The 23,401-nt window shown below is 47.9% G+C and overlaps 1 protein-coding gene across 1 annotated transcript in view; it reads right to left on the reverse strand.

Annotated features, from left to right (window-relative positions):
• LOC146353174 (A.superbus venom factor 1-like) overlaps positions 1–23,401 on the reverse strand; it is a 197,941-nt gene that overhangs the window by 85,781 nt on the left and 88,759 nt on the right. The window contains exons 21-25 of the mRNA XM_084835880.1: positions 22,396–22,608; positions 19,468–19,531; positions 14,488–14,574; positions 4,200–4,403; positions 644–719 (exon numbers count right to left, since the gene is read on the reverse strand). Of these exons, the coding sequence (XP_084692006.1) occupies positions 644–719; positions 4,200–4,403; positions 14,488–14,574; positions 19,468–19,531; positions 22,396–22,608 (644 nt within the window). The remainder of the gene's footprint in view (positions 1–643; positions 720–4,199; positions 4,404–14,487; positions 14,575–19,467; positions 19,532–22,395; positions 22,609–23,401) is intronic.

Genomic DNA, 23,401 nt, shown 5'->3' on the forward strand with positions numbered 1-23,401 from the left:
GTACAAATAAAAAAATCAAAGACACAAAGAATAATTAAAAAAATAGTGTGTTTTAAAAACAAAATAACCCTGAGGTGTATACTCCTGGGTCAGTATGCATACCAGGTTTCAGGTATCTAGGTTTCATAGTCCTGGCACTATGGCTCTAACAGACAGACCAGCACACATCCTCTTTTATTATAGAAGCACTTACAGTAACTATGCAGTGTATGTAAAATTAAAATGAATAAATACTGATGCAGGCCCTGTCTTCATGCATGACATCAAAGATACTAGACACAAGGGATTGGGAGAAGGAGGAAAAGAATAGGAGATCAATTCAAATATGCCAAAGTGAATTGAAGAGTTTTAGAAAAAGCAATAATAGTAAAGGAAGGTGTCGAAGAATTCCAGTGAGAGGGAGCTGCAAGGGAGAAAGTGCTGCAGGTGAGGAACATTCTAGGTGAAATTTGGGTTTCTGAGAAGAATGAAAAAAAGCAAGGGACATACAGAGAGGGAGAAGTAGTGAAGTAAATGAGGAGCAAGAGAAGACATTTGGAAGTCAAGAGAAGAAGTTTAAATATAATACGAAAGGGAAGGAAAATGAAGGGCCCGTCCATGATGGAAGGGGCATGGACAGTGGCCACAGAAGTACTGCACTTACCAAGTGCTAGATCTGCCACCTCCAACAGGACGATAGGAGTGGTCTGCTTGCTTGAAACTCAACTGCTGGTTGTAACCTAAAAAGAGGAGTAAGAAGAAGAGGAGAGCTGTGAAATGCTAGTCCAGCTGTTGAAACACACACATCCAGAATGGCAGAATTAACACACAGCACTCGTCCTGCAGAGAAAGTAGCCTTGTTCCCCTGCCTTTTCTGCTGAACTGTCCCAAGTCAGCTGTGCATCTTTTCCTTTGCACATTCACTCTGGATTATATTCTTTTCACTCCCTCCCTTCTGGTCTCTCAGCATGGAAATTCTACACTGAACACTAGCTCAGGGGGGCACAACACCAATTAGGGTCCTGAAGGTAAGTGAGGGCAGTTTTGAAATTGCCTGACTTGCCCCATCAAAATTAGAGATGTACAAAAGTTCCGCCACGGATCTCGGGGAGGCCGAATGCCAGCGCATTTGGCCCCCCAAAATCGGTGACGGAACGGCCCGCCACCCCCCGCCACCCCCCGGGACGGGACTTACTTTGGGCAGATCTTCCTGGTGGCGGCAGCTCCGGTGGCGGCTCCGGCAGCGGTTCGGCGGCGGCGGCTGCAGCAGCTGGTCTTCCGACCAGCTGCCGCTGCCGCCATTTCCAGGTAAAAAAAAAAAGTGATAGGCTACGTAAAGATTTACATAGCCTATCACGGCTAGATTTTAAAAAAACACCGTGATAGGCTACGTAAATGTTTATGTAGCCTATCACGGCTGACTTAAAAAAAAAACAACAACGCACGTATGCAAATGGCGGTGGCCATGGCTGCTGCCATTTGCATTCCTTATTTCGGCACGTCTTAGTCTACGTAAACATTTACGTAGACTAAGACGGTGAAAATAAGGGGAACGCAAATAGCATAGACGCTACGCTATTTGCGTTCCCCTTATTTTCGCCGTCTTAGTCCACGTAAATATTTACATAGACTAAGACGTGCCAAAATAAGGAACGCAAATGGTGGCGGCCATGGCCGCCGCCATTTGCATACGCACATTTTTTGTTTTTTTTAAATCAGCCGTGATAGGCTATGTAAACATTTATGTAGCCTATCACGGCTGACTGCAGGGATGCAAACGGCGGCGGCTACGGCTGCCGCCATTTGTGTCCCTGCTAGCCAGCGGCAGAATCGCTGCGGAGCACAGCCGGCCGGCCAGGATTCCAGGGGGGGAGGAACGGAGCACCTCCCCCCCTGGTGAGGATTCCGGGGGGAGGGACAGAACGCCTCCCCCCCCACCACCATCAGCATAATCCCGGAAAGGTAAGTGATTTTCGTACATCCCTAATCAAAATGTTAACAGAAATAGGAAGGAGAGAGTCAGGCCAGAGCTTGTTGCAAGTACAACTACAAGACTGTTCATACACTTTGAGCTGCCATTTGCACCTGGCTGTGCCTGTGGGTGAAGGCAGGTCAGCTTGGACCAATTACCATTTTGGCTCCTCGCCTGCCGGAATGGTATCCTCCATGGCTGTTGTTCATTATAATATCAGTTATGGAACTTTAAGAACAGGTACCTGAATTGGCTTGTTTTCCTCTATCCTCCCCATTCTCTTTTCCTTTTATATCATGCCTATTAGAATATAAACCTGTAGGCAGACCCTGTCTTGTTTTTTATTGTATGTACAGAAATTAGAAAACTTCAGGTGCTTTATAGATAAATCATCGTCATTGTTGTCAATTTCTGTCTTGGTGGCTCTGTTCTCTAGATCACTGTCAGGGTGGAAACTGAGCCCATGGAGCCCCAGAGCAGTTCTGATTCTGAGGAGGAACAGCAATCCGTGGGAGAGGAGCTCGCTCATCTCTCACAAGCACAGCAGCTGGCAGAGATTCCTCCTGCCAGCATTCCTGGGATAGATAGTGACCTTGGCAGTGAGAGAGCGCTGGGGGGGGGGCTTGCTGGACGCTCACCACAGACACAGGGAGCGACGACAGATGGAGGGCGCAGAAAGGAGGCGTAGCGCCCATTTGGCACGCAAGCAACGGTCGCGTCCCGAGGACCCAAGGGAAAGAGGGAGGATCTCTCCCTAGCCCATAAGTTCAGGGTCTTCCCGTGATTCTCCTTCAAATGGGGACCAACTGCCTTACCTGGAGCTTAGGCTACTCTGCTATCTTTCCCCATTGCTGTTCCTTGCTTTGTCGCTAGGGACTAGTATTCTTGAAAGAGTCATAAAGGAATAAAGTCTCGGAAAGAATTCCTCGTCGTCTGTGTCCTGAGTTGGCTATTGGTGGGGACTGCAAGAGGCAGTTAGGGCGCTCCTGACAATCACCATGGAGATGGAAATTCCCTCCCTTGTGAGAATACTGTGACAACTGAACTAGATGGCATTAATAAGTATTTCTTAGAGGTCACCGTCACAACCTCCACCACCACCCTGCTAGGGAATTAGAATAGATTCCTTAGCTTTTTCAAGTTCACATTAGAAGCTGGATTTGCATGGTGCTAATTGGATGGCTTTTGTGTCAATCACAAAGCTACTTCTTCTCCCAGTCCTTGAAACAGTTTTTCAACAATAAACAAAATCCTATTTTAAAAGAGCATTAACACTTAAAAGATAATCACAAACCACAAAGGGTCAAACAAATGTTTGATGAGATAATCATGCAAAGTTTACTTGAAGAAAACCCCCAGAGTGGACAGGCTGCCTGAAACATAGTGGAGGAGTGAACAGGAAGACGTAATCAGAATTTGGAGGCTGTATGCTTGCTGTTTGAGGAGCAAAAGCAGAGAGATGCAGACAAGCCTGCAGCAGAAAACCCTCATCTCCTCTTGATTCTAGGTCTGTCTGTACACAGCCCTGGCAAACTCTTCATAGTTTAATGTGCCATTTACTATGCTGTTCAATTTATGGTAATTTACCAGGGGTCGATGTACAATTTGAACTTGGGCAGGAAAACAACTTGAGATAACCAGACCCCATGATCCCTTGCAATGTCATTGAGGAAGCTGGGATGCTCCTCTTGGATCATGCTGTATGTAACACAATGACATGGAGCAGCAAAATGCCTTGAAATGGATATTCCCCCAGGCACCATCTACTTCAGGTTTGGGGAACCTCTTTCAGGCTAAGGATCAAATTCAATTTTGGAGAAGCTCTTGGAGGCTTCATTCCAGTGATGGGTGGAGCTGAAGGCAAAGGGGGCAGGACCGAAAACACAAGGGGTGGGGCCAAAATACAAAAAATACAAGCATATTGTAGTTTTACAGTTCTTCTTACTACCAGTAACCAACTACATGGCTGGCTGGGGAATGCTGGGAGTTGTAGGCCTTTTCTCTGTCTAAACATGCATAGGATTGCGCCCTAAGTTACTGCCAGGAAACTACTAAGTGATCAGTGCTTGGGGGAAAAGAGGTGAGGCCATACACAGAATTTCAGAGAGCTGGATTGGGATCCCAGGAGGGCTGGACTTGGGGTTCCCCACCCCTGTTCTACTTGAACAATCCAGAGATGCATTAAAAACAAACACATTTCTGTATCATGAAGGGAGCACAAGTCTGGAGACGTGCCTGTTTGCCTTACCCCTCATGATCTGCAGGACTGCAAAAGGCCTTCGTTCCACCCCAATCTTCTCCCACTGCCCAGTGTTGTCGAGGAAGTGGGTGGCAATAACCGACGGTGTCATGGTGATCATGTTCTGCTCTACGTTGCCGTAAGGGGTTACGATGAGTTTGTCCATTTTGGTCCCATCAATGTAGTCTTCAGTAAGCTGAGCCACAGGGTTTCCTGGCCATGAAAACAATGCTCATGTGTGAGCCAAGCATGCAGAAAGGCAGTGTGTTAGCAGGGCAGCCTGGTAGCAGGGCAGATTCCATGCGATTTGGCAGGAATAAGCAGTTCCGGCCCCATCATTGGGCAGAACTACACAAGCTGCTCAGGCACGGACCATTTTGGCTCCTTTTCCAGAGCAGTGCCTGGACACATTCCCTCACGGCCTCTCAAAACTTTTTAAATACTCAGGAAGGTTAGAATCAACAAAAACAGTCTGCTTTGTTTCAAGTGCAATTCTACATTTAAGGCACTAGGGGGTGGTAGCAGCAGCTCTCAATGCACATGGCAGGCTGCTGAGAGGGATGGCAGCTGCCTTTGGTTTTTGGCTTGTTTTTTTCCATGCCTTTTACAAAGTCTTACTGTGGTGTGTGCTACACACACTGTCCTGAAGGGAGACTAGAATCAGGTATGCCTCAGCCTAGGGATGTTAGAGAATTCCGCCATGGACTCCAAGAATCCGGCCCCCCCAGAGTCCGTGGCGGAATGGAGCAATCCCCCCAGCCACCCTGCGAAATTTCCCCGGGACGGACCCTACCTGTTGTCGGCCGTCCGGTCTGTCTGCTGCCCCGGTCTGCGGCCGTGAATGGCTGCCCTGGTCTGCAGCCTCCATTTGCCTCCCTACTTTAGCTGTGATAGGCTACATAAGTATTTACGTAGCCTATCACGGCAAAGAGCAGGGATGCAAAGAGGATTTGGGGGGGGAGGGATGGATCACCTCCCCCCCCCAGCGGACAGCCCCACCCAGAACGGGGTGAGTAATCCGTACACCCCTACCTCAGCCTGTCCAGCCCACTGGTGGTTAAGCTCTCTGCCTACTCACCCTCATTCATTGCAGGGTGGTAGGAGCACTCCCTAGAGTCACCTCCCAGAGACAGTGCTAGGAGGTAAGGAAGGGAAGAAACTTGAGGCACATCCCTGTGAGTGTTGGTACCCTTTTCAATTTCTGTTATTTGGTTGCCTTTTCTGTTGCCCTCTTCCATGTTGAGAATTAGTGCTTTTAGACTCAAGACCACATACAGTCTCTTTGCCTCCTTCTTTTCCTCCCTCCCTTTCTCTAACCCCTTTGCCACCTTCTCTACCCCAGATCTGTGTCTCTATACCTTGGAGGGTGTCTCCATAGGAGCGATTTATTGCACGCTTGTGATTGGTCACTCACAGAAGTTCGTGGGTCCTTTACATGACGTTGTCAACCGCCAGGATGCCTCCCACACAGTTCCCCCTTTATCCTGCTTTCAGAAAGATTGCAGATAAGCTAGTAATAAATGTTAATGGTGCCATATTGGTGGTGTGTAATGCCAGCTTAGCACTGTGAACTTGACAAGGAAGGACTTTCCTTCATTCAAACCATGTGTCTGCTATGTAAATACTTGAGCACATTTTTCAATCACAGGCCAATCAGAGGGAGAAGAGGGTAAAATGGCTCCCTGCAACAAAGGGAGACAGATCTGATCTCCCACCCCACCAAGCTCAGAATCAACGTTCTTTGTTGATTCAGAGCACCCATTAAATTCAATGGGGCTTAATCCCAAGTAAGTGTGCAGAGGGTTACATTCTTACCGTGCGATCTTATGTCTACTCAGAAGTAAGTCACAGCTTTCTTTGGGGCTGTGAGGAAACAGGACAGCACAAGTTAAGTGATGAAAACAAGACTCCCTGCCCCTACTCCTTTGCACCCATGCTAGGGAGGGTGGAAGGTGCTCCCTCGATTCAAACCATGTGTCTGCCATGTAAAAGAGCCCATCATAATCCCACAAAGAAACTGAAAACAGAAAGCACCAGTAAGTATGTGGGGGTTTTGCTTAATGTAGAGACAGACACCCTGACTGTCTTTTCTCATCTTATCCCAGTCTTCCCCTTTCTATTCCTTCCTTTCATTATCTGTCCCCGCCCTGCCTATCATGTAGAGCATCTCTACACCAGCCTAAAATCCCACATTAAAAACAAGGCTTTCTACTTCAGTTTTAAATGCAGGATCACAACAGACTCCCTTTGCATGCACTCCCCCCCCCCTTATCTGAGTCTTCCATATGTTTCATTGGTCTAGCTCCTCTTATTGCAGCTTTTCCTTTTTCATGGCTGGAACTCAAGTGGGGTAATTTAATAGCTCATTATCTCTGATCTTTTAAACACTGGAATAAAAATCATTTAGTATGGGAGATGCCCTGGAGGTTTGCAACATCATCTGAAGCGGGCCTGCAAACTTCCCTGAGTGAGCAATCTCAATAGCAGGATAAAAGCTCCCTGTGAAGAAGCCCCCAGTCAACCACTCTGTGGAAATCCAGTTTTTACAATGGGACATACTAAAAGGAAGGATGAGGATGTCCACTGGAAACAATGGCAATCTCAGCTCCCTTTATTGCCTATGGACCTTAGGGATGTACGAAAGTCACTTACCTTTTCGAAGGGTGACATTTGCATTGGGGGGAGGGAGGCGCTCCGTCCCTCCCCCTGAAATTCTCTCCGGTCGGCTCCACTCTGCAGAGATTCCACAGTCGCCGGCTGGGGCCGCCCGCAGCCGGACATCCAGCCGCTGGGCAGCCTGCAGGGACGCAAATGGCGGCAGCCGTAGCCGCCGCCATTAGCGTCCCTGTATTTTGCCGTGATAGGCTACGTAAATATTTACATAGCCTATCACGGCAAAAAAACCCCAAAACAGCGAACCCAAATGGAGGCAGCTACGGCAGCTGCCATTTGCGTTCCCTTTTTTTTTTTTGCTGTGTTAGGTTACGTAAATATTTACATAGCCTATTACGGCAAAAAAAAGGGGGGGAACGCAAATGGCGGCTTCTACGCCATTTGCGCCCCTCTTTTGTCGTAATAGGCTACGTAAATATTTACGTTAAAAAAGGGAACACAAATGGCAGCCGTCGTACCCGCCGCCATTTGTCTTCCCTTAGTTTTGCCGTGATAGGCTACGTAAATACTTACGTAGCCTATCACGGCTATATGGAAGAAGCGAATAGTGGCCGCAGACGAGCCCGCCATTCGCAATGCAGCGTGGTGGACGGCAGCAGGTAGGTGCTCCGTTCCAGGCCCATTTCGCAGGATGGGGTGGCAGAGGGCTTCGTTCCACCATGGATTTCGAGGGGCCGAATGCACTGGCATTTGGCCTCACCGAGATCCATGGCGGAATTCTCTGACATCCCTAATGGACCTACCAATAGCTGCCATTGTTTCCAATGGACATCTTTGTCCTTCCTTTTAGTAACTCCCTTTTATACTAATCTCTTTTAGTGCCTATGAATAAGGAATGATGGATGCGTGCTCCTGTGGGGATAGGTGTGTGTGTGTGTTGTGTGTGTGTGGGGAGGACAGCAAGAAAGTGAGGCACAGTTTGAGGGAGAAAGAATATGTGTGAGGGAGGAATTGTAAGAAAGAGGAAGGTCGGCTGTTGTAATAATGAAAGGAAGGAAGAAAAGGGGTCTGTTGTTTTGGACAAGGTGTAAAAATGGGTTTGGGGGTGATTCACAGCTAGAGTCTGGAGTATATTGCAAACCTCCTATCCACGCTTAATGGAGAGCAAGTTTCATTGAAATCAGTGGCACTTCTGAGTAAACAACACAGATAGGATCAAGCTTCATAAAAATAATTCCTCATGGATAAATGCAACAAAAGGCATGGGGAAAAACATGCACAAACCCATCAGATATACTGTAACTTAAGGCAAATATTTCTCTCTGATCCTGCCTCAGTTCTTTTGGTTTTATGGGCCCATAACCTAGACCCTAAGGGGGAGCAGAACTAGAAGCAGACAGCACAGTAGTGTGGATTATGGTTCTGCTCTGAAATAAAACTTCCCTTTAAAGCCAACTCAAGGCATGTTCAGGGGTACTATGTACCTTAACTGGATGGGGCCATGGGCAGAGGGGGAGATGCTCAGCGGCCCGCCGGGTCATGTACACAAGGCTAGATCAGGCATTAGCGCACCAATCAAAACTATATATATGCAAAGCCCAAGGCAGACAAAAGACAAAATTTATCCAGTCTTCCCTGTTTCAAGCCTGAAATTATTCCTCTTTCTCATTAGCAATGATGACTTCCAGATGTCAAAACAGGAGGTCAGATAGCAAGAATACTTCCACGAGGTTTGTATAGGCTGGCCACAGCTACTGCTAATGGAGCAGCCATTTGCTTCAAGCACCCTCTTTTATTTAGGTGATGGTTCTTGGAGTAGAGCCTCATGTGGCGCAGAGTGGTAGGTGGCAGTATTGCAACCGAAACTCTCCCCACGACCTGAGTTTGATCCCAGCTAGGGATGTACGAAAGTCACTTACCTTTTCGAAGGGTGACATTCACGGTGGGGGGGAAGTGCTCCGTCCCTCCCCCCGAAATTCTCTCCGTCCGGCTCCGCTCTGTGGCGATTCCGTGGAGCCGCCGGCCAGGGCCGCCCACAGCCGGACATCCGGCCGCTGGGCAGCCTGCAGGGACGCAAATGGTGGCTGCCGTAGCCGCCGCCATTTGCGTCCCTGTATTTTGCCGTGATAGGCTATGTAAATATTTAAGTAGCCTATCACGGCAAAAAAAAAACCCCAAAAACAGCGAACGCAAATGGCGGTGGCTATGGCGGCCGCCATTTGCGTTCCCTTTTTTTTTGGCCGTGACAGGCTACGTAAATATTTACATAGCCTATTATGGCAAAAGAGATGGGCGCAAATGGCGGCCACTACGCAAATTTGCTCCCCTCTCTTTTCCCATAATAGCCTACGTAAATATTTGCGTAGGCTATCACGGCCAAAAAAAAAGGGAACGCAAATGGCGACCACCGTAGCTGCCGCCATTTGCATTCCTTTTTTTTGCTGTGATAGGCTACATAAATACTTATGCAGCCTATCACGGCTTCCGCAGGGATGCAAATGGCGTCCCTGCATTAGCCGTGATAGGCTACATAAGCATTTACGTAGCCTATCACGGCTATAGTGATGAAACGAATGGCGGCCGCGGACGCAGCCACCATTTGCAAGTCAGCGCGAACGGCAGCAGGTAGGTGTCCCGTTTCGCGCGCCTTTTGCGGGGGGGGGGGCGGGGGGGCTTCGTTCCACCATGGATTTTGGGGGTTTCGGGATCTCACTGAGATCCGTGACGGAATTCTCTGACATCCCTAATCCCAGCAGAAGCCGGGTCTCAGGTAGCCGGCTCAGGTTGACTCAGCCATCCATCCTTCCGAGGTCGGTAAAATGAGTACCCAGCTTGCTGGGGGCAAGGTAGTCATGACTGGGGAGGGCAATGGCAAACCACCCCGCTACAGTCTGCCATGAAAATGTCAGCGCAAGCGGCGTCCCTCTAGTGGTCAGCAATGACCCGGTGCTTGCACAGGAGGAACCTTTCCTTCTTGGAGTAGGGTGATCAATTCCATCGTTTTGGGGCAAGAACAGCCATTCTCAGTACTTGAGGATTTCTCATACAACTTCTGTGTTTTTGTCATGCTAGCATGACATCAATTTCTTTGTTCAAATTGGACAAATCCCCTGAGTTTTGCACGTTCAGTGTACCATTTTTTTACTGGTTCCAACCATGGCTGATGAACTTATATCATCTGGGTCCTCGCTACTGGATTCTCTGGACTCTTCGCCTACTCACTTCTGTGGGAGCTCCAACAAACCCCAAAGTCTCTGCTAAGCTGGCACAACCTCAGAGAGAACAGCCAAAAGGGTGTGGGAGGCCTTGGTTCTGTTTCTCATCTCCTGCTTATTTTGCCTAGGCTAAGCTTAGTCGGGTCGCTTAGGTCCCCACCTGGCCCTAAGCAACAGTCTGTAAAAGCTAGGGATGGCAGAGAAATCCACCACGGACTCCAATGACGCCGGATTCTTTAGAATCCAGCCCCCCGGAGTCCATGGCGGAACAGACTACCCCCCCGCCACCAGGGCTCCAGCCTTTATCCCCTTTTCTATTGTGTGTGTATGCACACGTATAATTTGATCGTATTTTGGATTGTATTGGGTTGGATCCCCAGCCACCTTGTGCAGCTTGCCCTGGTGCTCCAATGGCAAGGACTGTGGCTGGGACTCCTGTTTCCTTTGTTGTTCCCTCTAGGATAAGCCTGGGTTCTTCGAAGAACCTGGACTAATAACCAGTGGTGAAGTTATCTAGGGAAATAAATAGGAGTGCTCGAAAGTCACTTACCTCGTCTCGCAGCTTGCTTCGTGGTGGGGGGGAGGCGCTTTGCTTCTCCCCCCAAAATTCAGGCCGGGGGGGGAGGTGCCTCGCCTCGCCCGGCCGAAATTCAGGCCGCGGGGGAGGCGCCTCGCCTCGCCCAGCCGCGAAATAAAAAGTAAAAAAAAAAAAAAACGCCCCCGTGATAGGCTACGTGACGATTTACGTAGCCTATCACGGCTAGATCTGCAAAGTCAGCCGTGATAGGCTACATTAATCGTCACGTAGCCTATCACGGGTGACTTAAAAAAAAAAAAGCGCGTACGCAAATGGCGGCCCCCATAGGGAGCTGCCATTCGCGTTCCTTATTTGGTCGCTGTAGTCTAGACCTGATAGACAGAGTGCCTGAGGAACTATGGACGGAGGTCCGTAACATTGTTCAGGAGGCAGCAACGAAATCCATCCCAAAGAAAAAGAAATGCAAGAAAGCCAAGTGGCTGTCTGATGAGGCTTTACAAGTAGCTGAGGAAAGAAGGGAAGCAAAAAGCAAGGGAGAAAGGGGAAGATATACCCAACTGAATGCAGAGTTCCAGAGAATAGCAAGGAGAGACAAGAAGGCCTTCTTAAATGAACAATGCAAAGAAATCGAGGAAAACAACAGAATGGGAAAGACTAGAGATCTCTTCAAGAAAATTGGAGATCTCAAGGGAACGCTTTGTGCAAAGACGGGCATGATAAAGGACAAAGAAGGCAGGGACCTAACAGAAGCAGCTGAGATTAAGAAGAGGTGGCAAGAATACACAGAAGAACTATACAGGAAAGATCTGAATGTCCCTGATAGCCATGATAGTGCGGTCACTGAACTTGAGCCGGACATCCTAGAGAGTGAAGTCAAGTGGGTCTTAGGAAGCATTAGTAACAACAAAGCTAGCGGAGATGACAGTATTCCAGCCGAGCTATTTAAAATCCTAAAAGATGATGCTGTTAAAGTGCTGCATTCAATATGCCAACAAATCTGGAACACTCAACAGTGGCCACAAGACTGGAAAAGGTCAGTTTACATTCCAATTCCAAAGAAGGGCAACGCCAAAGAGTGTTCAAACTACCGCACAATTGCGCTCATTTCACATGCCAGCAAGGTGATGCTCAAAGTCCTACAAGCTAGGCTTCAGCAGTATGCGAACAGAGAACTACCGGAAGTACAAGCGGGGTTTCGAAGAGGCAGAGGAACTAGAGATCAAATCGCCAACATTCGCTGCATCATGGAGAAAGCAAGAGAATTCCAGAAAAACGTCTATTTCTGCTTCATTGACTACGCTAAAGCCTTTGATTGTGTGGATCACAACAAACTGTGGCAAATTCTTAAAGTGATGGGAGTACCAGACCACCTTACCTGTCTCCTGAGAAACCTGTACGAGGGTCAAGAAGCAACAGTAAGAACCACACATGGAACAACCGATTGGTTCAAAATTGGGAAAGGAGTACGACAAGGCTGCATATTGTCACCCTGCTTATTTAACTTATATGCAGAGTACATCATGAGAAATGCTGGGTTGGATGAATCAGAGGTCGGAATTAAGATTGCTGGGAGAATTATCAACAACCTCCGATATGCAGACGATACCACCCTAATGGCAGAAAGCGAAGAGGATCTAAAGAGCCTCTTGTTGAGGGTGAAAGAGGAGAGTGCAAAAGCTGGTTTGAAACTCAACATTAAAAAAACTAAGATCATGGCATCTGGCCCCATCACTTCCTGGCATATAGAAGGGGAAGAAATGGAAGCAGTGACAGATTTTACTTTCTTGGGCTCCAAGATCACCGCAGACGGTGACTGTAGCCATGAAATTAAAAGACGCTTGCTCCTTGGGAGGAAAGCTATGGCCAACCTAGACAGCATAGTAAGAAGCAGAGACATCACCTTGCCGACAAAGGTCCGTCTAATCAAAGCTATGGTTTTCCCAGTAGTAATGTATGGCTGTGAGAGCTGGACTATAAGGAAGGCTGAGCGCCGAAGAATCGATGCTTTCGAACTGTGGTGCTGGAGAAGACTCTTACGAGTCCCCTGGACTGCAAGGAGGTCAAATCAGTCCATCCTAAAGGAAATCAACCCTGAGTGCTCATTGGAAGGACAGATAATGAAGCTGAAGCTCCAATATTTTGGCCACCTAATGCGAAGAGAAAACTCCCTGGAAAAGACCCTGATGCTGGGAAAGACTGAAGGCAAAAGGAGAAGGGGACAGCAGAGGATGAGATGGCTAGATAGCATCACGGATGCAATGAATATGAACTTGAGCACGCTCCAGGAGAGAGCGCAGGACAGGAAGGCCTGGCGTGCTATGGTCCATGGGGTCACGAAGAGTCGGACACGACTGAACGACTGAACAACAAGTCTACGTAAATCTTTACGTAGACTACGGCGAAAATAAGGGCAACGCAAATAGCATTGCCCTTATTTTCGCTGTAGTCTACATAATCTTTACGTAGACTACAGCGACCAAATAAGGAACGGGAATGGCAGCTCCCTATGGGGGCTGCCATTAGCCGTACGCGCTTTTTTTTTTTTAAGTCACCCGTGATAGGCTACGTGACGATTGACATAGCCTATCACGGCTGACTTTGCAGATCTAGCCGTGATAGGCTACGTTAATCGTCACGTAGCCTTTCACGGGGGCGTTTTTTTTTTTTTTTTTACTTTTCTTGGAATGGCGGCGGCGGCAGCCGGTCGAAAGACCAGCTGCCGCCCCCGCCCCTGTCGAAGCCCTGCCGAACTGCCACTGCGACCCGCCACCGGGAGCGACATTCGGGAAAGGTAAGTCCCATCCCGGGGGGGGTGCGGGGTGCGGGGGGCGCGGAGAATTTCTCCCCGAAACTACTTCGGGGGGCCGAATACGTTGGCACTCGGCCCCCCGAAGTTTCGGCGAGAAATTCTCTGACACCCCTAGAAATAAACAAGCAGAGAAACAAGAGCAAGCAGGATGCACACAAAGCACTCTAAAGAGGTGTGAATGAGCTGTGAACATGGGGGTCAAGTTTCACTATTGTGACTGTGCATCAGAAGCAGCCTGATTGCACCACCCCACAGCAGGATAGATCCCTTTGCAACTGCCTTCCTTCCTACCCACTTTCTAACGCTCATGCCAAACCTTTCTTTTTCTTTCCCAAGAGTGATAGGGGCTGTGATTTATGTAATCCCCTCCTTTTTAACTTCTTGCACTCACAAGCCCATCCCAGACAGACACAGACTGCCAGTGCAGGTCTGCAGACTGGTTTTAAGTGAAGAAACTCTCAGATCCAGCCTTTGGAAGAATTAAGCTAATTCCCCCATGGTCAAGTTCTCTCCGCAGGCTCTGAAATGCTCTATATATTTGCTGCTGCTTGTATATGTGATTTATGAGCACTCTAACAAGTTGATTTCCCAAATCCATAAGTGTACATTTATGTCATTTAAATCCTTGCTAGCATAATAAATTCCCCATTGCGTGAAGAAGCTGGTCTGCATGTGGATTATTTGGGTTTCAGCTCTTCCAAACACTACCTATTGCCAAGGGTAAAAGATCCTTTAAAACACATGCATGTCTTGAGAATGTTTGCACATTTGTACACATGTCTAGAAGTGTACATTCAGTAAGAAGTGGGAATTGTAGGGTGAGATCTTGAATCTGGAGCTGCTAAAATTAGCTGTTGGGGCTAATTAAAGGTGCTGGTTATTCTCTTTAAAGCTTTAAGCAGTATAGCACCATTATATCTGTGGGGACGCTTTTGCCCACCCCCATGCTCATTGAGATCAGCTGGGGAGTCCCAGCCCTATGTTCCATCCATTTGAAAAGTGTGTTGAGTGGGTTTTTTTAAGCAGTCCATTCTCCATGGTGGGTGGCAGCAGAAGCTGAGGAGAGTATTTTGTTCTTTCCAGTTCTACAGTCCTACAGTTCCATACTTGAAAGTAACTTACCTATAATGCTAATTTTGGTCTCCGGTTCTGTGTGAGGAACAATATCTGCTAAATCACTGGGACTGATTCTCACTTCCTGGACTCCATCTGAAAAAAGAAGGAAAAGGAGGAACATCACAAGGAGGCAGAAATACTGGCTTTGCAAATTAGCATTCAAGACACATATTTGCACACTGAGCTGTTTCTCTTTCGAGCTTGTGAAGAAGTGGTACAGCAACACATGGATGGTTTACAGAGAGGGATTACATAGGAAGACAGAGATATTACTGTAATGACAGAAGAAAGATAGCTTATGACAGGGGTAGGACAAACTAACTGGAGGGCCACTCCCATCGGCATAGCCCAAGGTGAGGGATTATGGGAGTTTTTGGCCTACAAGTTGCCCACCCCTGGTTTATGGAGAACATCATCCTAAAATAGGCCTGCACAACTAGGTGACCCACCAGTCTGGATCCATGTATGTTGGCCTGCCAGATGCTTGAAAACACCCCTCCCTACCCAGATTTTCAATCCCAGCCCAGACAGCAAAAATCAATGTTTACCAAGCCCCAAGCAGGCCACCATACATGGCTGGTGGAACATGTTTGCTTAGTGGGTCACACGTTGTGCAGGCTTGGCTAAGACTTGCCAACTAGGGCACTTTTTCTGCCTTTGTCTCCATGTGCTCCTGGACAAATTGTGTGCGCTCTCTCTCTCTCTCTCTCCCAGGCTCATCTTTCCACCGGTGTAGTGGGGAGCGTGCGGGTATGAATCTACAGTACTGAGGAACTGTCAACATAATCCACAAATGTCAGCCTGACTCCAGGGAACTAAACACACTGGCTTGCTTGGTTTCTGACTGCAGTCTAAAAACAGCTTCACGTGAAAACTGCTTTGCATCTGCATCAGTGGTGTAGTGATACATTTTGAAGCGCAGGAGCTCATCATGACAGTCCCTACAGTTATACTCCCAAGGAGTGTGGGAATATGGGAATAGTTTGATAAATTTGCAGGCAGCACTTGCAACAAGCCTACTGTTCTATGATTCTATGATTCTATAATAGGCAGCCAGTGCAGTTCCCTCAGCAGAGGAGTTACACACTGAAAAGGGGCAGCTACCGACAACAGCCAAGCTGCTGCATTCTGCACTAGCTCCAGCTTCTGGACCAGCCTTAAGGGCAGCCCCACATAGAGTGCATTGCAGTAATCCAGTCTTGAGGTTACTAATGCCTGTACCACCATGGCCAAGCTATCCCTGTCCAGGAGAGGCTGTAGCTGGCGAACCAGCCGAAGCTGGTAAAAGGCATTCCGAGCTGCAGCGGCCACTTGGGCCTCCAGCGACAATGATGGATCTAGGAGTACCCCCAGACTATGGACCTGATCTTTCAGAGGGAATGCAACCCCTGCCAGAACAGGCAATGCGCCTATCTCCCAGCTCGAGAACCAGTCACCAACAGGGCGTCCATCTTGCCAGGATTCAGCTACAGTTTATTGGCCTTCATCCAGCCCATTACTGAGTCTAGGCACTGATTAAGGACTTGCACAGCCTCTCCTGATTCAGATGTCACAGGGAGATAGAGCTGCGTGTCATCAGCATACTGATGGCATCTAGCTCCAAATCCCCTAATGACCGCTCCCAGCGGCTTCATATAGATGTTAAACAACATTAGGGGCAAGATGGTACCCTGCAGCACCCCATAGCTCAATTGCCGAGGGGCTGAGGAATAGTCACCCAATGTTACTCTCTGAAATTGGCCCCGTAGGTAGGATTGGAACCACTGTAACACAGTGCCTCCAATACCCATCCCATGGAGTCGATCCAGGAGGATACCATGGTCGATGGTATCAAAAGCCAATGAGAGATCGAGCAGAATTAACAGAGTTGCACTCCCCCTATCCCTCTCTCGATAAAGGTCATCCATCAGGATGACCAAGGCTGATTCAGTCCTGTAACCAGGACAAAACCCAGATTGAAATGTGTCTTGATAATCTTGCATTATTTGCGCTCTAGCCAACGTCCAGCCTGTTTCATTGACTGCAGCTCCCCAGTATACCAGGGAGCAGAACGGGCTCCACAGTGCCGGAGACGGCACTCAGGTGCAATCAAGTTGATGGACCTCCACATCTCACTGTTCCACAGTGAAGCTAGGGCCTCAGCTGGATCACCAGCGCTCTCCACTGGAAAATCCCCAAGAGCATTCAGAAATCCACTGGATTCAATCAGTCTCCTGGGGCGGACCATCCAAATAGGTCCCCCCCTGCCGCCCGCGGGAGGAGAGTAATGCCGTAAGTTCAAATCTCACCAGGAAATGGTCTGACCATGACAATGGGGTTATTTGGAGCCCCCAATCATCAGACTACCCATCTCACAAATTGGAGCAAAAACCAAATCAAGGCTGTGCCCTGCTGCATGTGTTGGGCCGATGACATACTGAGACAGCCCCATGGTTGTCATGGAGGCCATGAAGTCCTGAGCTGGAACTCTGGAGACAGCCTCAGCATGGAAGTTGAAGTCACCCAGAACCACCCAACACCACACTTGCGACTGCCTCTGCCAGCTCAGTCAGGGAGGATGCTGGGCAGCAGGGTGGGCGGTACACCAGCAGCATCCCCAATCTGTCTCTATGGCCCAACACCAGGTGCAACCCCTCAAGGCCCGCTCCAAGGTGGAGTGGACTCCTAGTGATAGAGATGGAGGTTCTATGAATCACAGCAACTCCCCACCCCCTGGCTCTCCAACCTATTTTGGTACTGGACTGAGTACCCAGGTGGGCAGAGCTGAGTCAGGTTGATTCCACCCAGCTCACCCAACCAAGTCTCAGTAATACACACCAGGTCGGCCCCCTCATCCATGATTAAATGAGTGCGGTCTTATTGCAGACCGATCTGGCATTAAATAGCAGCACCGCAAGACAGGAGGGCACAGTGGAAGAGCTATTAGGTACATGAGAGCTAGAGGAGGGGGGTTGAAAGGGAACAGTGTATAAACACCTGTGACCCATTCTACTATGATGTCCCAGCTAGGGATGTACGAAAGTCACTTACCGTTTCACGGATGTGCTTCGCGGTGGGGGGGGGAGGCGCTCCGTCTCTCCCCCCGGAATCCTGCCCGGCCAGCTCCACTCCACAGCAGCTCTGTGGAGCAGCCGGCCAGGGCCATCTGCAGCCGGAGTTCTGGCTGTGGATGGGCTGCCTGATAGGCTACATAAGAATTTACGTAGCCTATCACGGCAAGCAAAAAAAAAAAACCCAACACCTGCGTATGCAAATGGCGGCGGCTACAGCAGCCACCATTTGCGTTCCTTTTTTTTCGTCGTTTTATCCTACGTAAATATTTACGTAGGCTATTATGGCAAAAAAAAGGAACGCAAATAGCGCGCACTACGTTATTTGCGGTCCCCTTTTTTTTGCCATAATAGCCTACATAAATATTTAAGTAGGTTAAGATGGCGAAAAAAAGGGAACGCAAATGGCGGCCGCCGTAGCCGCCGCCATTTGCGTACGTGGGTGTTTTTTGGGGTTTTTTTGCTTGCTGTGATAGGCTACGTAAATTCTTACGTAGCCTATCACGGCCTCCGCAGGGACGCAAAAGGCGTCCCTGTGTTAGCCATGATAGGCTACGTAAGTATTTACGTAGTATTTACGTAGCCTATCACGGCTTTGATGACGAAGCGAATGGCGGCCGCAGAGCGGCCGCCATTCGCAAGTCAGCGCAGACGGCAGCAGGTAAGTGCTCCATTTCACGCGCCTTTCGTGGGGTGGGGGCTCTGTCCCGCACGCCTTTCGTGGGTTGGGGGGGCGGGGGCTTCGTTCTGCCATGGATTTTGGGGGGCCGAATGCACTGGCATTTGGCCTCACCGAGATTCGTGGCGGAATTCTCTGACATCCCTAGTCCCAACCCCCTCCTCCTGCTGTATCTCCTTCTGCCCCGAGTCACTGGAATAGTGGTGTCCCCTCCATGGGTCCCTGTATCAGAGTTTCCTAGGCACATCCTTACCACCATAAAAATACCCACACACTCAACAGCCACCCACCATTCAACTATACAACCCCATCTAAGACCAGTTGTGTAAACCTCCATCCAAAGTAGTTGATTTCCCAACCCACAGTAGCTCCCTCTGTCTGGATTAAGTTTCAGCCTGTTCACCCTCATCCATCCCAAACAGTTTCACAGCCTCCCTGGGATGTGCAGATGAAAACAAGAGGTAGAGCTGAGTATCAGCCACATACTGATGACATTTCAGCCCAAACCTGCTGATGACTTCCCCCAGAGGTTTTATGTAGATGTTAAAAAGCATGGAGGACAAGATAGAACCTTGCAGCACCCCACAGGCTAATGGCCATGGGGTGGAACAGAAGCACCACCTTGAGAGCGCTCCTCCAGAAAGGGCTGGAACCACTATTAAACCGTGCCTCCCAAGCCCAAACAGATAAATGATCCAGAAGGATACCATGGTCAATGGTATCGAAAGCCACTGAGAAGTCCAAAAGAACCAACAGGGTTGCACTCCCCCCATCCATTCCCCAGTGTGAGTCATCAACCAGGGCAACTAAGACTGTTTCTGTCCCATATCATAAGACAAATTAACTCCAAAGTTCTCCCAGTGAACAAAATCTACCCATTGCCCCTTGATGAGTTGTTATTTTATTTTTTCCAGGATTGTAGGACAATCATTTTTGTTCAAAACTTGGGCAGGTAGGGGGAAAGTATTTTTAAAGTTTGCCCCAGGGTGAAGAAATGTTTACATAAGGCCAAAGCTTCACAGGACTGATGGTGCACAATTCAGAAGCTTTACATGCACCTGGGTTTCTGTGTTCATATGATGACCTCCCCATGATAAAAGAACCCCATGCCTGAAATTTCACAGGCAAAATTATATCCAGGTTACTTGGAAATATTAAAACAAAGTAAGTATAAGGGCTAGACAACAGAGACAGGCTTTCAAAGGATTCAAGACAGAGTGGGAATGGAACTTTGAACAGCAATAAACCGTTACTTACTGGTACCGTTTGTAACTGGATCCAATTCAAATGTTTTTACAAGCTTTTTCAGCTTCCCTTCAGGCTGGTAAAGAAGAAAGAACAGGAACTGTCTTTTACCAGAGTCTCACTGCAACAAGACTTAACATGGCAGCAAAGAGAAACAGAACAGCAACATGGGAAAAATAAAACCAGGGCATCAGATCTAGTCCCTGGTGCAAATGTGACTCTTTGCAACCACTGCTGGATGCAATTCATACTGATGTCCTAACAAGTTGATGGAGCTCACCAAGAGAAGGAGGTCCTATAAAAGTTTACTTAGAAGGCAGGGCTGGTGTCAGTACCTGGCATTATTGGGCAGCTTCTAGGGCTCTGAATCCTGGAAAGACCCATTGTTGATACCTGCCCTACTTCTCTCTTCAGTTTGTTTTCCTGACCCAGTACTCCCAGCGGTGCCTGCAGCTATATCTAGCCACCCTTTACATTTCCCACAATGCCCTCAATCTAGTATCACTCTGGAGCTTTGTAGGAAATTAAAAGGGTGTCTAAAGCCAGCTGCCCAGCACTGTTTTCAGTGCTGCCACCACAGCTGGGTAGGACTACCAGGGCCCACAGAGGGGTGGGCCACCAGACACTTTGACCAGGTCCTCTCAAGCCTGGAGCTGGCCCTGTTAAAAGGAAGTAATGTATGTGAGATCCAGTATTATCTACTCTGATTTGCAGCAGCTCCCCAAGGTCACAGGCAGAGGGTTTTCCCAGCTCACCTGGGATCTTTTTAACTGGAGGTGCCAAGGCTCTCTCTGTGCCAAGCAGTGACTGTGTCACTGAAGTATACCCTCTCTGCAAAACTGCTTTATGCAGAGACACACCATTCATTTATCTAGCCCAATACTATCTATCCTAACAAGTGGTCATTCTCCAAGGTCTCACTTAGAGATGTGTGTACAAGCAAAACATGAACTCATTGAAGTTCTTCAAATTCCACATCAAAGCTTGTTCCATTTTGGGTCCATATCCGATGGCGATCTCTATTTCTTTTTGCATGAAAATAAGTGTGTATTATGGTGCATATTTTTCCAAATGTATGCATCAATTGTGTGCATCTTTGAAATTTACGCATTCTTCCCCATTGATTAAACTGTGTTTGTACACATTTTTCAAAAGTACACAATTTTTCATGCACATTTTTCAAATGTACACGTTATCGAACACATTTTTGTTTGATCTGCAAATCACATTGCAAGCTTGGAAATATACAGACATCTACTGCAGATTGTGTTCCAGTCTGTGTTAGGTCTGGGAGGAGTGAACTAAGTAAATCCTGATCAAAAATGAAATGAAAGAAATGTCTCATACACTCCTAGTGTCACTTAGAGGTCTTTTCCAGTCCTGCTACCTGAGAACTTTTTAGCTGGAGATGTGGGGGATTTCATCTGAGACCATCTGCATTTAAAGCATGTGCTCTGTCCTTGCCCCTCTGTAAGACCCACTGAGTTCAATAGAGTTCTCCCCATTGTAAATGTGTACAGAAAAAAAAAAAGGAAAGGTTCCTCCTGTGCAAGCACCGGGTCATTGCTGACTCCTAAAGGGACACCGCTTACACTGGCGTTTTCATGGCGGACTATAGCGGGGTGGTTTGCCATTGCCTTCCCCAGTCGTGACTACCTTGCCCCCAGCAAGCTGGGTACTCATTTTACCGACCTCGGGAGGATGGAGGGCTGAGTCGACCTGAGCCAGCTACCCGAGACCCGGCTTCCGCTGGGATCGAACTCAGGTCGTGGGGAGAGTTTCGGTTGCAATACTGCCGCCTACCACTCTGCGCCACACAAGGCTCAATGTGTATAGAACTGCAGCCTTAAAAAAAAAACAACCTCTCCTCCACAAGGCTGATCCAAAACATTTTGGTGCCTAAAGTGGAAATGACAAATGGCATTTTGTTCCTCACTAATTCAAATAGAAGCAGCATCAGTCAGGATCTTTTATGTGAATGGGAGCTGCCCAAGCGTACTGTTGTGCTCTTGTGTATGTAGCTTCTCCTCATGACTTGCACAGGAGAACATCCAGGTGAATTCTGACCAATAGGCCAGATCTGTCGGTCTCCTACTCTGCCTCCCACCTGAGGAAGCTGCCACAATTTGGTCTGCTCCTCTACTCTATGGCTCCTTTCTTTTTAATGGTCTCTGCCTCACTGCATTGAAGCTGCATTGATCTTTCACTGCACTGAGCTTTCATGGGCATGGGGTGATCCCCTTTAGATGAGGCATCTCTTCTGCATTTGCTACAATCTGCTGCTGCACATGATATTACACACACTCATCCTTGCTTCAGCAAACACAGCAGCTTTGGTTGACAAAGGCAACTTCCTCTACTATATTATCCAGAGAGATGCAAAAAATCAAGGAACTCAGGAACTACTGGTGCCTAGAAAAAATTGGTCCTAGCAAATGAGTTGCTGAAGAGACCAAGAAGCAGGTTTCTTCACCTCCCAAAGCCACAGCTGCTCCTTGGAGCTGGATGCTTCTCCCTCTTGTTCCTTCAGATCTTGCCACAGTGGTGCACAATATGGTTTGTGCTGCTGTAGTTGCTGTTGCTATTAATTATATTTATATATTATCTCTTCCCTTCAAGTAACTCAAGGTGTAGTCCAATCCCAATTTATCCTTGCCGGATAAGTTAGCCTGAGTGACTGAGCCAGTGTCACCCAGTGAGCTTCATGGCACAGTAGTGACTGGAACTGGGTCTCCCCAGGCCTAATCCAGCACTCTAACCACTGCCCCATACAAGTTCCAAATTAAAGTAGTGCCACAGGAACGTGCTCCATTCTACAATGATGACATAAATGAAATAAATCACTGTTGGGGAGAGGTGAATGAACTCAATGTCAAGAATCCAAGAGGCTCCAGCCTTTCTTTCTCCAAGAGTCACTGGAGGATCCAGCTCATTACATACCACAACTTTCAGCTTCTTCTGCACATCTTCACCCCCAAACTGGCCCCAGATAGCTGCTTTAACCTCTATCTTGTGTAGTCCCAGCTGCAGTGGAATGATCACAAAAGGCATCACTGTGGAAGACTGGCCCTTAACAGTGAGTATCCACCTGTAGCCTGGCTCAGCAGTGGAAGCGCTGCAGAGAGCTGTGTCATGTACCAGTGCCACCTGCACCTGAGGACAGATGAGAAGGTGATCCATACTGCTGTCTGTCTGGGCAATATATATTCTTAACAACGGGGAAGGGAGTGCCCTTGTGTGGGGCAGCTTTGCAACTCCTTTGCTTTCCCCGTTAAGTAAATTGCATTGTCTTCATCCTACACAGTCTTTTTCCAGTGATCATAGTGGATTCTTCACTTGCAAGCATGAACACAGCTTTACAACTGGTGACACAAACATATTCCCCTGCAAATTCCATTGTCACGTTCTTCATTTGCACTGTGACAAATGCACGGTTACCACATGTAACACAAAAGGTGATGCAAATGCACTGTTACCACATGTCATCATCTACACATGCGCCCAAATGAACTGAGTTATGATATTTAACAAAGACCTACTGTGCACCACAGCAAGAACAACAGCTCCCAGGAGAGACCGGAGAATGAAAAGCACACCAGACCATAGCCTTGAGCATAAAAATGTGTACAAGTTATTACAAGATAATATAAAACAAATATGGACAGAATATAAAAGGCACCAGCAAATATTTGATTAAAAATATAGAGTGAGATAACATCTAGGGAAAACACAGCAATATGCCAGTATGATACAAAGGAGAGAGAGAAGGAGGGACTGATGCTATAAGGGTATAGGAGGGCTATAGTGTTAGATGGACACTTGAGGGATCAACTCAGATTAAAGAAGAGGACCAAAATATAAATAACACGTGGCTTAAAGTGGCATGGATAGTGGTTGTGAGAGTCAGAGAAATTAGATAAAGAGTTATAATTGGAAAGAGGAGAGA

Source organism: Heloderma suspectum, chromosome 2, assembly GCF_057233095.1.
Source record: "Heloderma suspectum isolate Gila_16-S chromosome 2, 16-S_ref, whole genome shotgun sequence".
In the NCBI taxonomy this organism is placed as follows: domain Eukaryota; kingdom Metazoa; phylum Chordata; class Lepidosauria; order Squamata; family Helodermatidae; genus Heloderma; species Heloderma suspectum.